This window comes from Thunnus albacares, chromosome 18 (assembly GCF_914725855.1).
Source record: "Thunnus albacares chromosome 18, fThuAlb1.1, whole genome shotgun sequence".
Classification (NCBI taxonomy): Eukaryota; Metazoa; Chordata; class Actinopteri; order Scombriformes; family Scombridae; genus Thunnus; species Thunnus albacares.
Genome location: NC_058123.1, coordinates 20,148,444 through 20,167,340, shown reverse-complemented (window position 1 = coordinate 20,167,340; position 18,897 = coordinate 20,148,444). Strand labels below are relative to the sequence as shown.

The 18,897-nt window shown below is 37.9% G+C and overlaps 1 protein-coding gene across 1 annotated transcript; it reads right to left on the bottom strand.

The window, feature by feature from the left end:
• Positions 1-696: 696 nt before the first annotated feature.
• slc26a1 (solute carrier family 26 member 1) lies at positions 697-13,495 on the bottom strand. Its single transcript, XM_044334097.1, has 8 exons — positions 13,310-13,495; positions 7,710-8,187; positions 7,200-7,406; positions 6,113-6,359; positions 5,425-5,656; positions 4,816-4,999; positions 3,922-4,209; positions 697-3,640 (listed from the first exon to the last, which is right to left on the bottom strand). The coding sequence occupies exons 2-8, from the start codon at positions 8,109-8,111 to the stop codon at positions 3,059-3,061; spliced, it is 2,142 nt and encodes a 713-aa protein (XP_044190032.1). The 5' UTR covers positions 8,112-8,187; positions 13,310-13,495; the 3' UTR covers positions 697-3,058.
• Positions 13,496-18,897: the final 5,402 nt, after the last annotated feature.

The window sequence follows — 18,897 nt, the reverse complement described above, 5'->3', positions numbered from 1 at the left end:
AGGACTTCATTTTTAAAATGTAGTTGACTGGAAAACTGTTCAATATCCTGCTTATCTTTTACAAATTAATATATGAATCTAGCTGTGTCTTTGCTTTTTGCCATTGATTGTTTTATTTTTAAATGCTTTTTTTTTATTTAAAGGGTCAGTCCACTCAAATCACAAAAAAAACCCCAAAAAACATTTGTGTGGTATCTAAACATGCAAATATTTTGATTTTATATGCTGATGTTTAGAGATATCTGCTTCTGAGACTTCTGCTGCACCCCCCAGTACAATGAAGGTGAAAGGAAATTTGTATTTGCTGCTCATGGACAAATTATAAAGACGTTTTTTAAAATTATTTTCATTAGTATTATTTCTGGAAAAACAGATTGTTGCTGTATTTTTCATGTCATTTGAAACTAAAACAGTAAAGTTGTTGGTCATAAAACCAAAACAATGAGCTGAAAGACACTAAAATGCACCATAAAGGTGAAGGGAATTGCAGAGTCAGGTGATAATTAATTTATAGTTGGTCACTATGAACGACCCTTTTCATATCACAGATAGTTATTTGATCTTTTGTTATTATAAAAATATTGATTAGTGCAGCTTTAATATACTTTTAGCAAAATAAGTAACAGTTGTCATTAATGGGTGTTCCCATGATAAATGTCTCTTTCTAAAGGCAATAATACAGTCACAGACACGATCTTTTCACTAAAAACTTTAATTTAATTCAAGTAGTTGGCATTAAGGCAGTGTATATATATGGATGTTGAATGTCAACACTATGTCAAAAATGAATGTCAGACAGACTTCCTCTAAAAAAGTTGATGCTCAGTAATGACTATCACAATTCCAGTTAAATTAATGCATGGAAAAATGACAAGTATATGAAAATACAAAATGGCCATTTTTTAAATTGACAAATGAGACATGTCTTGACATGAACATGTTCACATGGAAGTAAAAATACATCCTTTTTGAAAGATTACATATATTAGTAACAAAAGTTAAATTATTTCAGTCTAGATTTCACAATTTGCACAATACATAAAGAAAAGCGTGATTTAACTAAGATGCGACGTCTGCTCTTATTCTTGCCAGTCACAAAATATTTGATTTAACAAACCAATGGCAGTGACGCATTTAATCGAATATGTGGCATCACCTGCTGCCTTCAGTTTTTTCAATAAAAATATAAATTTCAGAAGCACCAAACGATGTCTTGCTTTCATCCAGCACCCGAGAAGAGATTTCAGATGTGTAAATCCTTTATTTTTATGAGAACAGATCATAAATCTGTTCCTGTTAGGTGACTAGAGTACAGGGCAAGAGTACAAGTATGTTGTAATGAACCCTGCTTTCAGATTGAGACTGAAAAAGCACACTGTTCTCGTGAGGACACATAAAGTGTTTCTCCCCGCCACGCACAAGCACTTTCCCTGTAAGTCAGGAAACGTTTAACTTTCCTTTGAGAAATGATTTTCAGGTCCAAGGTAATAGTCTCAATGTCTGGACTCTGGACTCCTGGAGTAGAGCCATTCTGGATTTTGTCTAAAGGATTGATGTTGAAACAACTTTCATCACATTACGCTCTGCTTTTGATATTGTGTTATATGAGAAACCCAGATATAAACAGCTTTAATTGTCTGAACACAAACTAATTTGGAAATGAAAGAAAACACATTTGTGACTAATAACATTCATACAAAACAACTGTGCAATAAAGCACTAAATTAGCAAGCATGTACAGATTAAATGCATATGAAAATGCCTCCTGTATTTACATTTATTGGACCTCATTTACTGATGTTACTCATGCTAAAGATCATGGGCAGTTCCCCCTGAAAAGTCTTCAGGGTCACTTAATATCAGACTCTGTGAAACCTTCAGATTTAGTGATTAAAAATAAGCCACAATAGCTCTCCGGGGTATAGAGTTATGTGTGCGTTCCTTTAGTCTTTCCTCCTGCTAAATCCCTTTCCTTCCTCACTAGGACTTGTGTTCAGCCAGGATGTTAGTTAGAGGAAATGAGGAAAGGAAGAGAGGAAAGATGTTGAGAGGAGGTGGGAGAAGTGACCACAACTGGCACGGTCAATTAGAGATGGAGCAGCCCTAATATAAACTTCAGTCCAACTGCTAAGCAAACAAGTTTATTATGCAACCAACTTAAAACAATCATCTCTCCTTTCCTTTATTATTATCTGACATTGAAACTGAACTACATAGCAACAAAAGGTGTAACAAATATGAAAACTGAGTCGACCAAGAAATATGGGGTATATAGGTATATATAGGCCATAAATTAAAATGTTTGACTTTTATGGGTATTGTGCTTCCTTATTTTTTTATAGGCCTACCTCTGAGGAAGGGTAGAAGGTTGTCTTGAAAAAACCAGTCCGCAATAGTGTTTTCACGCTAGTGATGAGTGAAAAACTGATATGAGTACTAAAAAACTAGTTATATTATTATGAAATCAGATAATCTGAGCAGCTTAAATGAATCTAGTTGGAGTTTGAGGACGTATGGAGGAGGAAAGGGCAGCTGCAGTTTATGTACATATAAAATGATTGGCTGAGAGAAGCCTTGGAAGGCATTGCATGCAATAGATCCTGTTTGTTGTAGGATTTCCCCCTTTAGAGCAATAGGGAACGCCACAGCCTTTTATTCTCCGGTAGGGCACAAATTATAAAAATAAATGCAGCTTTCTACTACATAGATAGCACAGTCTTATGAAATGACACTCTTTGCAGTAGTGGACTGCTCTTTAAATTTTAAACAGCTTTCAAGAAGGCTTTTTGGGTAGATCAGGTTTTTTTCTGGTTTGGGTATTTAATACAAAACATTACAAAAATTCTCAAGATACTCTTCCTAATGGGACACTTTTGGTACCCTGTATTTTCTTGAACAAAGCTTCCTAAAAGGCAATCTCAATGCTACCTGATGCAGCATTGTTACAGCTGGCAAGATAGCATACTGTACCCAAATTTCCTTTTAGGATTACATAAGAAAGGACAAGAAGAAATGGAACACATCACAATATTTTCTCTATTCCCTTCTTCCAGCTGCTCTACACCATGGAGTCTTCTGACTTGCTCTCTGCTGCTGAAGGCATACTGTTTGCATGAAGAACTGCAGCATGAACTGTATGAAACAGTAGGCTGCTCATGTCTTTGTCGTTCTTCCCAAAGAACTGTCCCTTCTGCAGGGTATCGATAACTGAGGTGTTACAGCTGGCGAAGAGCACGCTTACCCCGATCTCTTTATATTCATTGACCAGCCCCTTAAACGTGGCCATGCCTGTAGAGTCTATGAAAGGGATGGCAGAGCAGTCTAAAACAATCGTGTGGAAATCAAGTTCTCTTGGAACGAGTCCTACAACAACCTCTCCGTTGGTTTTATCCCCGTTTGCCTTGGCCTGCTGTGCGGACATCTCTTTGGCCTTCTTCTCTGCCTTTCTCCTCTTAGTCATCTCCAAGAAAGGTTCAACTCCCACAGTTTTGTAGAGGGATTTGAGGAAGGACTCCTTGTTGGCGTAGTAGAGAGGAGCCTGGAAGCGGAAAACCTGAACCCTAGGTGGTGGCATGAGGTTCTTGTACTCCTCCATGTCCTCATAAAGATCAGTGTCATTGGCCCGGCCGAGGAGAGAAACCTTACATCAGATGAGATGATGAGGTTATTAAAGTAGAACATGTTAGCCTTTCATGACATATTAGATATCAGCAAGTCAGTATGGTTGATATGGTGGAGGTTCTGGTTTGCAAAATCTGCAAATTTTCATGATTTTCTACCCTAACAGCAATGAAATGGTGGGCATTCAGAAAATTTGGTCACATTTAAAAATGGGATTAGCACAAAATGTCCTTTTTTTAAATCTCAAAATATTGTCATTTGTATCAGCTTTCATTCCATTATCAGCATCAAGTCACTCACCTTAGGGTTCTGGGTCTTGAAGATAATGCAGATCATGGAGAAGACGATTCCGACCAGGAGGCCCAGCTCCACACTGATCAGAGCTGTGGCTGACATGGCCACCAGCCAAACAATAGCGTCATTCCGGCTGGCACGCCACTTAGCCGGGATGTCCATGAACTTCCTCAGTGCCCCGCGAAGGCTGACAATGATGATACAAGCAAGAACACACTTCTGGAGAGCGTGGAAAAAAGGTGCGAAGAAGAGGAGGACGAGAAGGACAACCAGGGCGCTGATCAGACTCGATACCTGATGGAGGAGCAGAGAAATGAAGAAAAACAGAAACACAGGATGAAAGAGAGAGACTTTAGTGAACACTGTCTACAAAGTTAACATGAATTGATAAAATACTTTGTTTCATTGCTCTGAATGCTGAGGCTTTGCATGTGACCTCAAGACAGACTTAAGTGCTGTTTCTAGAAACTGTTTTTGCACAAAGGAAGTTACAACTTGCAACTTCAAGAATATGAAATCAGTATTTGCTTCATTCAGAACCTTTTCCACCTGCTTTTGACAGGACAAACCTTGTAGAAGCACAATGCGTGGCGCTTCCCATTTGTTGTCATTGCCATATTAACCATATGATTAATCATTAAGCAAATAAAGGTAGTAAGAGCATTTCTCCAGATCTTTGTAAGCATGAGACAGTGTTGTCAACTCATGAGTCTATTGCAAACTGGGAGCAACAAAGATCTATAGTGAATTACATAACGTCATAGAAAATGGTAGGTGGTTTCAACAAAAAGGTCACATTGATGCTTCAAAAGCACGCCATCTGTCAAGTCAAAACCAAGAAAATTATTGGACCAATAGTTAAAAAATGGTTTTGACCATTTTCTAAAGTTAGAAATTCACCTGTGTCTGGCAACCAGTTGAGTCCTTCACCATGGTTTTTGCCAGAGCTGCACTGGTGGTGAAACAGTGGAAGAAGGAGGGGATGATGTTACAGAAGCCGATGGCTAGCATCTCCTGGTTGGGACGAACTGTGTAGCCATTTTTCTTAGCAAACATCTCAGATAGCGACACCGTGAAGGCAAAACTAGATAGATAAAGATAAGATGACATTTTGTTGATCAGTTGAGATTGTGAATTAACCTTTGCCCTCATAAAAACATGTGCAGACCTTTTCAGAGCTGAAGTGAATGTGCATTTTGGGTGATCAGACTCAATTGTTGTCTTGCATGGACAAATTCACGTGTTTCAACAAAGCTATATATGGTGAAATTTGAAGAGTGGTTACCATCAATCAAATAATCCACTTTGCTTTTATTTGCAAAATGTAAACAATAAGGAGGACAGTGTCTGAAGTTTCGTGTATTTTGGCAAGATGATCAGATCTGTCTGGACAACGAGGGCATTTATTCCTGCCGCCCAGTAATCCAGCGACTAAATTGCATCTGTAACATCCCAGATAAGAGACATGTGTAAGCAAGCAAATAGAGTGTGAAATTGGTTGTACATTACCTAATGACAGCTAGAGGGATGGCATCCAGTGCCACTCGTGACATCAGACTAAAGTTTGGCACCTGGGGAGGGATGAATCCTGTGGGGATATGACCGGAAACACTGGAGCCGTAACGGCTGTTCAGCATCCCATAATGGCTGGCCAGTGTAGATCCGGCCACTACGATCAGCTCAGTTGGCAGAGGAATCTTTAGACGATCCTTGTAGCGCTCTTGGATCTCTTTCCCTGCCACTATAATTCAAAATGAGTGTTATTCCATATTAAAGTAAGAGTTGTCTCAGAGTACTGTACATCATACTCAAGGGAATCATTAAACACAGCAGATGTCTTGTATTTGTAGAATAAATATGGTTAATTGAATACATTTGGGAATCAAAAGTAGAAATGCCATTATTAATGCATCATGAATTTTGGTTTTATGGTTTCCATGATTTCATTCCTCATTTCATTTCATAATGTTTAGGTATTTATATCTTTTACCTCTCTGGCCATGTGCAATATTTTACATATCTTTTCTCTTTTGTTGTATATAAATTATTATTGTGTCTTTGATGTACCACTGTACTGTTTGTTGGTTACATATTGTATTAAGGGTTGATTGCAGCTGTATGTAGCACTATTGCCCAAGTCAAATTTCCCCTCAGGTACAATAAAGTATATCTTATCTTATTATCTTATCTTATTTACCTAAAACAGAGATACAGATAGTGCTAGTGATGAGGTCACAAAGGTTGGTATTTTGAATGTTGGCGAAGATGTTGAACCAGGTGACGACAACTGTGCCATAGCCCTGGTGACGAGGAATCTTTAGACCCAGCAAGTATTTAGCCTGCACGGTCAGGATGGTGAAAGAGGCTCCCGTGGCAAAACCATCCAGCATGGGAGATGAAAGGTACACAGAGACAAAGCCTAGCTGAAACAGGGCCATCATGACCTGGTGAGGAAATTGGGAGGCAGAGGAGGGCAGGGAGAGGAAGAGGGTGAAGAAGGGAGGGAGAAGGTGGATAAAAAAGTGAGTCACTTATCAAATTAAATAATCTCAACATTTTTTCTTCTACTGCCACCAGCTAGCTGACATTTTTGATTCAGAATGAAATGTCTCAATAATTATTGGATGGATTGCCATGACATTTGGTACAGATATTCATGTTCCCATACAATGAATTGTAATATTTTTGGTGATCCCCTCCTTTTCATCTAGTGCCATCATCAGTTAAAAACTTCACCTCGTCCAATAAGTAATAGCCTACCCATCAGCACAACCTTTACCTTTTGTTAAGTGCTAATTTAGCAAATGTCAGCGTGCACACTATGCTAAGATAGTGATCATGGTAATTATCTGCTAGTATTGTCATTATGAGCATGTTAGCATGCTGACATTAGCATTTAGCTCACTGAATTACTGTGCCTGCTGTATGTGCAACCTCATAGAGCCACTTGTGTTACATATGTAACTCTGGGGAGACATGTTTTCATGACTTTATCATGCAATCATCATCATCATCTTCATCCTGCTGTACCACAGAAACTGTAGCGGTAAGGCTTCATCATAAACTGCTTTGGCTGACTTTTCTTTCACTGCAGTTGGCTGATACTGGCTGAGTCTGGTTTCAGGTGCATTGGTGGCAACTGGAAAGTGAGTTTAGGTAGCCAGACATCTGAGAACTTGACCGAATAATAATTGAACCATCAATAACTATGAAATTCGTCTATCAATTTAACAGCATCACATTCATTCAAATACAAAGTTGTCCAGTAGCAACTGTTCCTTTACCTGATAGATACCAGCCAAGAATGTAATGGCAGCAGCGATGCTGATGGCGTAACACTCCTTCCCGCACTGCAGGCCCATTAGCTCCACACTATGCAGTTTACCTTCTGTGAGGTTGATGCCCAATGAACCATTTAACACATCAGGACCAGAAGCTGACACATCTTCACTGAGGTCAAAACCAGCCAGGAACACCTCCCTATCCACCACCTGCAGGTACGCAGAAATAGTAAAACCTAAGAATTACAGAGCTCCAGGTTGTTATAAAGTATTACTGGTTAAAACTGTTTTAAAAATATACTTTTTCTTTGTTTATCCTCTTGTCTTATGCATGGTTAATAATGCGTAATTCTCATTTTATAATAATCATTAATGATACATTTAATAAATCTTTATAAATTATGAATAAAATATTTTTTTTATTTAAACTGTTATTTTTTATTTACCAGAATAAAAGACACTGATCTGCTTGGACTTGAGTATTTCATTTCCAACTTATGATTCATTCATTACCTGTCCAACCATGAGGCTCATGAGGCTAAAGATCCCCACAGAAACATGCCTGGACGTCCCCATGATGAAGTAGATGATGTTGGCATAAAATGAGGTGTATAAGCCATAGATGGGCTCGACTCCAGCCAGCAGGCAGTAGGCTATGGCCTGCGGTACCAAGATGATACCCACAATGACTCCGGACATCACATCACCCCAGACATACTCTCTGAGCTTGTATTTAGGTAGCCAGCGCACCACAGGGAAGAACCCAGACAGGGTGGATCGGACTCTGGGCACAGAGCAAGTCACACTCTGCTTCAGCTTGGATTTGAGGACTGATACTGTGGGCTGTCGCTGGCGAACCCGCCGTTCCAGGAGAGGTTGTGAGGTGGTTTCTGTGACCTTGGTAACCTCCTCCATGGTCTCAGGAAGGTGGAGGAAGCAGCACGGTGATATGAAGAGGGAGGGGTGGAGGATAAGATGGTCAGCTGTGCTCCTTGGTCATCATAAAGGGGAAATAAAGTGGGAAAGGGGAGAGGGAGACACACAGTGACAGACAGATGCATACAGTGAATATCAGTGGAGATGATTTCAGTCAATAGATGAGATACTGTATAGTAAAGTCACTTTGACACTTATGTTAACTGTGGTCTATTTGAAATCGGTTATGGAAACTGGCTACTGTATGGTTATGAAGAGACTGATGGTAACGTGAAACTGTAAAATAGCGGAATAAATTAAGTCTTGACTGTCCACATTAAAGGTACCGTAAAGTGTTTTTTGTAAACAAACAAAAGTTATGTTTACATTCAGTGTTTCTTATCAAAAGGCATTGTGTGCATCCTTTAGATCTAACAAATGTGTTGAATGTATTTCCTTCCTTAAACTTTGAATATCACTTTGAAAATCAATAAATATTTTCAATTCTACATTGTTTACATCCATGTTCACTAGCTTGCAGTCTTCTTCCCTGCCTTTGCAAGTGTGTATTGCGATGCTTCTTTGCGTGTTACCACCACCAACTGTTGGATCAATGAAATAGTGCGAAACCGTGGGCAGCAATGTGTATCGAGTCACCCATGTGCTTGCATGAGAATGTGCATCCTCGTGCAATACAAACAAAATGAAGACCCACTCCTACAAATATTGCTTCATAGTGCTACTAGTTTTCAAAAACTCCACAGTGGACCGTTAAACTATTTTTCTGCCTAACTAAAATTACTTTAATTTGAATTTAGCTAATTCTAATTCTGTCTAACCTGGCAGGTCTACAGGTTGACTGAATTCTGTTAAAAATTCTAGCACAAAAAATGAAAAAAGGTCAACCTTCCCACTGAAAATACAGGGTCAAAATTTACAGTTCAATCTTTTATGGATTCCTCACAGATCTAGTGAAAAATAAATTTTGCTGACTTTAATGGACTCTTTGCTATATGATGAGATATTGTGATCTCCTTTACACAGACCATTGGTTGCTTAGTAACTCATTCTTGAATCAGTGAATGATAAGGATTACAGAATAAAGGAGTGGTACGGTGAATGGCTATCTAACCCAATGTACAAATAAAACACAACACAACCATTGTGTTAAACTTCAATGAACGGTTATGCAACAATGAAGGATGTGCAGTCTTTCTTGGTAAAGGACTAAGAGCTGGCCTGGGGTTAATTAGCTCCTTTTCACAGAACACCGGTTAGTCAGTGACTAAGACAATTTGGAACAGATCCTGCTACTAGTAGGAATATAATCCACTACAATCATCTATGCTGTAAATGTACATTTTTTATAATTGTTAGGCCATTTGGGCTTGGCTCATGATTATGGCCTGTCTCATACAAATTTCATCATATACGCAGATTTGAATACAGTATAGATAAGAGATACAGACTATAAAGTTAGTGCGCTAAAAGGTTTATCAGCCATGTCCTTAAAAATTCAGTTAGCTCTGGTTTAAAAGATGAATGCCTCAGATTCTTTTGTCTTTTAAGTTCTCAAGCCAGTCCTTCACCTGAACTGATATTTCATGTATTGATATTTGCACCATTCATAATATTGACTGTGTGCAGCACCTCTTGTTGGTTATCTATACCAATGTGTTTATATAGTGGTCTGATATGTGGGCTGAGGTTGAGAAAGGACAAGGTCATTATAAAGGTATGCCAGAGCGATTGGAGAGCTAAGAAAATGTCCATGTATAGACCTTAGTAATGTTAGTGCTGCTTACAGGAAAGAGAAATCTCTAAAAATGGAAAAGCATGCTGACTTTGCAACATTTTAGCCACACTAGCAGCGGGGCTGTAGGAATGGCAACGCTACTCCACCACTTAACAACTATTGGATTGATTACCATGAAATTTTGTATAAAAATTCATAATTCTCAGAGAATAGATTTCCATCTAGTGCCACCAGCAGGTCAAAGTTTTCATTTATGTTAAGAATTATATAAAAATCTACTTAATAGATAAGAACAACATTTTACACAAATATTCATGGTTCCCAGATGATAAATCCTAATGACTTTGGTGTTCCCCTGACTTTTCCTCTCACACCACCATGACAGTGTGCTAACATGCTAATATATAGCAGATATCATTTTTTCCATTTTAGTTTAACATGTTAGCATGCTAACATTTGCTTATTAACACAAAACAAAGTACAGCTGAGGCTGATTGGTCATAAACCACATTTAGCTCAAAGCACTGCGGTGCCTACATACAGCCTCACAGAGCCACTAGCATGGCATAGGACTCTTGGCATTGTTACTTTGCAAGTACAGTAAGTGGCCATTGCAACTTCTCTCAAAATGTGCTCTGCTATTAATTACTTATCTTTGCATACTGAAATTGTCAAAATTAATTGACATAAAATCTCAATACTATCAACTCCTGTGGGAAATATCTGGCTCTTTAGCTGCTAAATGCTTCACTACCAGCTAGTCTACAGCTAATTGTGTCTGTTTGCCGTTTAGTGCTGAGAAGGTAGTGTACAATGGTTGTTTTTAGAGGGTTTTTTTTCCCTGAACACAGCTGCCCACTGTGGCTGAATACTATGAGAGCGGTGATAGTGAACTGGAACAGTAAAGTTGCAGCTAAATGATGAACTGAAACTCATTAAAGCTCCGCAAAGCCGAAGGGAACTGCAGAGTCGGGTGATACTTCTCTGTAGATTCATCACTACAAATGACACCTCTGACATTACACATTGACATTTGATACATTGTTAATATAAAAAAACATAAATTACAGCTGCTTTAAAGTAGCCAAGATTTTTTTTCCTGTAGATTAAATTATAGGGCTGTGATGTATCCTACGTTTGTAGCATTACATGATGGTCTAAATTATGTTTTAATGGGTTTCCACAGGAAATTACTGCAATTGGGCTTTAAAAGCCATAACTGACACTACCTGTTTAGATTACACTTCATGAAACATATTTATGACACTCATGAATGACGCATGTTATCACAGGGTTCACAGAAAGCCTTTCTCACAAGGTTACAGTAGTTGTTTTCAGCTGAGATAACCCTGTCAAAGAAACCCTAAAACACAAATGACGTGTAATCTGCATCTGCCATCACCACAACACTGGTATGTGCTGTGATTTAGACTTCCTGTGGCAGCGCTGGCAACTCTCACAGACTGATATGGCAGAGGGATAATGAGCAGATAAATATTATTATTATGATTATATGATTATTTACATGAACATAACAACCATATTTAAGTTTATTTACACTTCTTGAGACAGAAATATAACTAGTTATGCACTGACGATGCTTCTTAGTAGCATTACTTTGCAGAACAATAAATGTTACTTTTGCATGAAAATGTCCCCTTAAAACAAACTAATACAGAGCCTGGTTTGTGTTTACATGAATGTCTCCTGATGTCTTTAACAGATAGAAGATGAAGGAGACAAATTATGAGCCTATATAGCTTTGAGGCTCAACACATAAAAAGGAAAAACATCTTACAAAAAGAGAGCAAGAACTATCTCGCATTTGTGTTGAACAGTCCCGCCAACAGATAAAAACTGTCCAATGAAACAAGGTTTTCTTTCGAGTGGAGAAACACAGACACCTGATAAATTGCTGAGCATGAGAGGAGTCACACTGAGGACCTCTTGGAAGCAAAAGATTAAATTTACTTCAGTGTCAACCTTCATCAGCGCTGAAAACAATTGATTAAATCTGTTGCTGTGACTGTTTCAAATCAATCCGCTCCGCCTTTAATCATGTGGTATAAAAGCGCCCCGCCAGTGCTTAGAAATGACCTGAAAGCTTCCTTTGAGGGTGGAGCTCGCCTTTCATGTATATTGAAGTCTTTTCCAACTAGTCGTTAAAAGTCTAGAAGAGGTGGAAATAACTTATTAGGATACTGACATCACAGCAAAATGACAGAAGGTAGATGAGTGACTGATACTGAGCTTTCGAGACAACATCTAGCTGATATTTCATGTATTTTTTTCACCAATTTACATCAAGTAATTTAAGGTCTTCAATGTCACATCAACAGAATATTTTTTTCCACAGATCACTGCATCAGAATCAGTAATTTTCCTTGATTTTGTCAAATTTATCCCTGACTGCGGTGACAAAGTCTATAAAGGACAATTAACAGAAAAATGATTGTGTTTTATAGGGATGCGCAGATATGTAAAAATCAAAACTATCAAAATATATATAATTCAAATTTTTTAATTTTGAAACATACAGTATTTAAGTGCCTTGATGAGTTTATGACTAAATTTGTGACTCATTCACATGCAGAGTTTCAATAAATGCTACACCACTGAAACAGTCTATTGTCCCCAGTAGAGTTTCAGTTGTAAAACACACTAATAAAGACACAACATGATGTAACTGTGAACAGTAATAGTTTCACCACTCCATGATGAAAGAAAAGGCTACTAAATTTGCACAGCAGTTAACAAGAGCGTGATTCTTCCAACATCAACTTTGCTTTGCAGGCAACAATGATTTAGATAACAGGTTGGTTTTGAGAGGATGCAAATCATTATCAGAATCTCCAAGTTTAACTGGACTTGCAGAGCTAGTCAAGTGACCAATTTGAAAACGTTGAAAATGATTTACATAGACAGAAGTTGCTCTTTGGAAGACCATACTATGAGAAATAGTTACTTAGTTCCATGTTCTTCAATGTGAAAGGTCTCATGTGGACCAGGCAACACCTCTTTCGAATTGTAAGAGGGAATTCCTGTCCAGAAATTGTTAATATAATACTCATGCAAAGGAGAATCAGTATTGTAGATACGCTCCAAATATTTCATTAAAAGACTTACCTGACATTCAAATATATTCTTTAAATTACTTTTGAAACAATGTGTATACTGTATGTGCACATCATTTCACTTGCAGGTTATCAGATAATTAAAACTGTGCTGACTCAGAAGCAACATAGCATCACTAATTATTTCCCACCTCTGGCGATATTACAGAGCTATTATCCAGATGCTTTCCTAAATTTCCGGATAGAATAGGAAAAAAAAACAAATATTGAAAGCATCATTTTTTGCGCATCTAAAGCTCCTCTGCTTCCAAAATCCAAATTTTAAGAACATGCTGTTCCAGTTAGTAAAGTTATGATTATGTACTCACCTGCAGAGTCACTGCCAAACAAGACCAGAGGTCTGATGTGTCGTATTTAAACCAGCTGTCTGCTGACTGTCTAAACTTCTTCTCACTTTCTGCCTGTGTCGCTCTCTCTCTTTTCTGCTCTCTATGTCTCTCTCTCTCTCTCTCTCTCTCTCTCTGATGTCCCACAGCAGGAGATGTGAGTGTGATCTCTGCTGGATAAATAGTGAGATAAGAGCAGCCCTTTGCTCACCCTCAAACTGTTCCCTATTGGCTTGATCACTGAGAGTGGGTGGGTCTTGTCATCATTTGCATTAACTGAAAAGTAAATTTGTGGGTGTGAAGAGGGCAGTTCTGGGCAACAGGTTAAATCAAGTCAATTTTTTACTGGATCACAGTGTTTATCTGTCCTGCTGTGTTTGCAAAGTGAAAATGAGCACAGACTCGTATGTCAGCATACTGTTTAAATACATCCTACAGACAGCATGAATTACACAGCAAACATGAGATAAGGCTCACCTGAGGTGCAACAGTATGACCTGCATGGGAAACAACCTATAACTGTATTTTCTCTTAAGTACACTCATGTCAAATGGATTAAGCATTGTGTGTGTTTAAAAAGTGGAACAAACGATGTTGTGTACCTGCCAGGTTCAATGAAACCTAACACACATGCTGGTTAAAAATAACACATAAGCAAAATTGTTGTTTTCTTTAATGTTATGATCCTGTTCTACATCTATATGTTAGATTATATCTTACTTATCATGTAGGTTAAGCATGCATGTATTAAAATGTGACCTGCACAGTAAGTTTTAACATAAATAAAAGTAATTCAATTACTTTTTGTTGTATTCTCATACTAGCACAATTTGTTGATCATTATAATGATAACCTAGCTAAATCTTACTTTCTGTTTTATATAACTGCTAACCTTTTTGCAGAGCATTACATACGTAGGAATTTGGGTTTTGCAAGTTTTCCTGACTAATAATTTTTCTCTTGTATGAAAATCAATCAAAATCAATCGAGTCAAAACTTGTGCAGTTCTCATGGTCACAGTGAAGTTATCATTGCAAAATAATGCAGTTGCAAGTTCAGACTGATTTAAAAAGTCTGCCTAATCTAATATTACCACACAAGAATTGCACAACACTGACAAAAATAAAGGCATCAGTGATGTCCACTGGGGATTATCTGCTTCAAGGTAGCTTCAAACAAGTCTCAGCATGTTTATTTTTGTGCTTCATAAAAAATAAAGAACTGCAATGACTGCTTGGTGTAGGAAAACAATCTACAGTCTAAACTTGGCAGCAATACAAGTTTTGCACAGTTTGTAGTAAGTGGGATAAATGTACATGAACACTGGTACTGTTTGTCCCGTCCTTTCAGCATACGGGGGTGTGTGGAATCTTTTTGACACACTTTGGTTTTAGGCCTTGTTGGGGACATGGTGTGTATGGTCACTTATGACCGGGCAGGAAACCAAAAATGTCATCTGTTATATTTTGTTATTTTATGGTATATTTTTGTATCTGCCGCTGTTGTAATTCAGGGTTTATACGTAACATTTAAAAGATAAACACTTGTAATGTGTGTGGGGATAAAGTAAATGTGAACATGACATCAACAAAACTAATAATTTGTTTATCTCTAATAACAAAATAAGAGTTTCAGAATTAAATAAAATTGGTCATAAAACATCTCTCAAACAGTGATAATGGGGCTCGAATTTAGTGTCTGAGACAAAAGTAGGTCTGTGTGTATGCATGGGTGGGTGTATTCCTGTCTGCATTATATCCACGACTGAATGGCATCATTGTCAGTGTTGGTGTAAAGACGTTTACTTCCGTCACAATGAGGACTGGAGTCAAATTTGTAGCACACCACAGAAACATCAATGTAGAGGTTTGTGTGTCTGTTTTTGGTATGTGTGTGTGTGTGTATGTGTGTGTGTTTGTGTGTGTATTTGGTTCTGTAACATGACCACATCCCTGCGCAACAAGCCTGAAACAAGACCACAACAAGACCTCTTGCTGACAAAAAGCTTGCAAACAACAATCACGAGATGTTAGGAGTTTCTGCCTGTCTTGTCATCTTTGTTGACCCCTCACCATACTGCAAAAACCTCTCATCCCATCCCGTCTGAGGGGATTACTGCACTGCCCCTTTAAATCCACCGGCAGCATCCATCTGTCTGCATGTCTGCTCCACCGTCTACGAGCTGCATCACCCGTCTATTATGATATCAGGATGTCATTTCTGCTTTTCTTTTCTATTGTAAGAAACAAGTCAGATAAGAGAAGACTCACCCAGAGAGAAGGAGCCGCTTGAATGAGTCCTGGAGGCAACATTTGCCATACCTCCCTGACTGGTGCCTCCTCATCCAACATCAGTCTGTTTTCCTGTATACCAACGTCTACTCTGCTGCTCAGTGACTGCTTCAGGCTTCTTCCTGCTTCCTTTTGCAAAGCATGATGGGAGTGGCACTCCCCCCCCCCCTCTCCCTGCACGCTGACTGGAGCCGAGTGCAGGGGGAGGGGAGCGAGATGCAGGAGGGAGGGCTGTGGATGATGGTTACCATGGTGATTAAGCCCCTGCTGATGCGTGTGTGTATAGATGACATCCGCTCAGTTTAAGTAAAAAAAAAGAAAAAAAGATTAATATGTACAAAAAGAGATGAATATGTATATGTTTCATGATTAATTGATGGTAATAGTGGGTCAAAAGGATGTTTCTTAACAAAAAACTGCACATATCTGTTTAATAAAAGCTTTGATCAGTGTGTTCAGACCCTTCCCTTGAAAATCTACTTGTGCACAGGAATTGATGCATTTAGAGGTATCCATAATGTCTCAGTAATATATTGTTATATCTGTTTACATAGTGGGGTATCATAAAACACAAAAAGCAACACATTAATAGTACTCAAAGATGCTTTCTCCCTCCTGATGTTGGAGTGGTTGACAGGAGAGGGTTTGAATATTCATATCAACAAAGATAGAGAAGAGCTCCACCTACGCAAGTCCATCAAAATTAAACGTGGTGTTTTGTTTACATGTTCAGTTTTGATGGACTTAAGCTTATCACTTAAAAGAGTGACACTGTTTTACCTTTAGAGGACTTGATGAGTGGTAAACATGGAGCACTTCCAACTCCGGCTTAAACAAACACAACTTTTTGGCAGGTAAAACAGCTCTGAACAATGCTACTGGTTTGTGTATTAAGCAAACACTGCAATTCAAATATTAACATATAAGAAGCTGATTGGCTCTCATCTAGAACTTGTGTGACTTGTTTTCATTAACGTAATGCATAACTGTAATGCATAAAGCTCCAGACCCTCCATCCCCCCAACAATAACACCGAATAATGTTAACTGTATATATATCGTTTTATCAGTTTAACTGTAGCCTGATGTCTGTTTATTTTTGTAAACAGATTTATTTATCTGTTAATTTATCTATTTATTTTGCACATGCACAGGTAACCATTACTGTTACATAGAACAGGCTTTACTGGTTTATTTAAATACATTAAGTTTACATAGTACACAAAAGCACTTAAACTCTCCTTATAACTGTCTTTTTTAACATGCTGACACTGTCTCTGTAATATTGTGCATATCTTTATTTTTGGTCAGTGTCTAGTAAACTTTGGGCACATTTTAAGTTGATATTCAGAGTGTTGATTTTCCTAAAGAGTTGAACTCAGGCAGGCAGAATTCAAACAAATCTAGTGTGAAGCAGTTAAGCAAATTCACAGCCAGAATTGATCAATAGGGTGTGAATATGATGGAGTCAAAGAGAAAGGTCAAGGGTTTAAAGAGACTGGTGCAATGCTTTCAATCAAGCGTGATAACGACATCATAAATCTTACTTTATAAGATAATAGGATATGATACAGTATTTCAAAGGTACAGCAACAACAAATTATACAATAATACTACACAATAATATTATAATAATAAAATATAATAATATATAATAATTTATAATAATAAACTTAATATAATAAACAAAATTAAAAAACAGCAATTTAAAAACAAAAGAAAAACACACATCATATAACAGAGGAGAATAAAATGAATTTACACAAAGATATAGACTCTCAGAAGTGGGATTACAAACAGTGACATATCAAACATTCATAAAAGTTTTCCAGATAATAAAACAGCAACATACTGTTGTATTGCTGTTTTAAGAAGAGATTTAAGAGACACTAAATATGTTGGCTATCTGATCTCTATAGGCAGACTGTTCCACAGTTTGCATGTTCTAACAGCAAAGGCCCAGTCACCTTTGGTCACTAGCTGAGACCTAGGAATAACCAGCAGAGCCCCATCCACCAATCTAAGTGAACGGCCAGGCACATAGGGGGTCAATAAGTCCTTGATGTGATTTGGAGTAAGGCCATTTGATAATGCGTCTTTGGTGCTTTGGTTTTAAAATTTGTGTCTTGCACAAAAAAGTCATTTTTCTGCAATGGATTCCAACCAAGAAACAAAAAACATCCTTCTCATGTGACTGTAGAAAAATGTTGTTATCAGATATAAGAGAAAAGGGTTCACAGATGCAGCTGGTGAGGCAACACCTTGCACCTTGCATAGTGACATTTCACATTTCAAGTAGGCCTGTCTGTGTGTTTCACAGGTGTTGAGCTATTAAAGAAAATTATCCTTCAGGTCTTGGCTTCGTATGTTGGGAAAACTAATGTGTCTGACCTTCTCTAAGCACAGATAGGAACTTTGAAAACCAAAGTTGTGTCCTAATATAACATTGTGACATCATCCTCCTCAAGGATTACAAGAACACAGTGCACAAGAGTTTATTCAAGGGGCCCCTCTTCTACTTATTAACTCCTTGAGTTGAGAGTCAATGGCTTACCTGTCAGGAATGTAAATGTTTAAGGAGGATTAGCTGTAACAAAGGAAAAGTCACGCACATGAAATACCTGCTGTTGAGTCTTTGCTCACTGAAAGTTAAAGACTCAGTTTGAGTCTTAGAAGAAGGTTAAAAAGGCATTCTGTTGACTCAGTAGAGCACACTTCACACATGAGTCATACTCACCGGTGCCATACACCTGTCTTTCCATTGTGCTTCATGATGGTTAAATAATAGAACCAAAACAACGGGGGGAAAAAATCTACTACAGGAAATCACACATTTTCATTTTCAGACACAACCTGTGACCTTTATTGATCATGTAATAATATCTTAATTGCAACCCAAACCTAACTTGAACCGTGAAATTGCGAATGGTATCAAATACACACACAGCATCTTTATTCAGACACATTTTGTTCAATTGATTCTATGGGAGATTGTGAAAGTGTTGACCGAAGTCTTGTTTGTTTTTTTCATTCAGGGAACATCATCCACATGTGGGTTTGCAGGAGTGTCAATGCAGCCTGTTTTTTGAGGTGTTCCTATCTGGAGTGTAATTATTACAGAACATCTCCCTTGTAGACTTAATAGACTAACAAAATAATTATATTTTAGTTAAAATGTCACCAGCAAAAAGAAAAAAAAATAACTACTGCGGTTTGTTGGTTAAGCAGAAAAAAATATCCATGTGTAACAACTGTGTACAAAAAACAAAAAAATACAAGG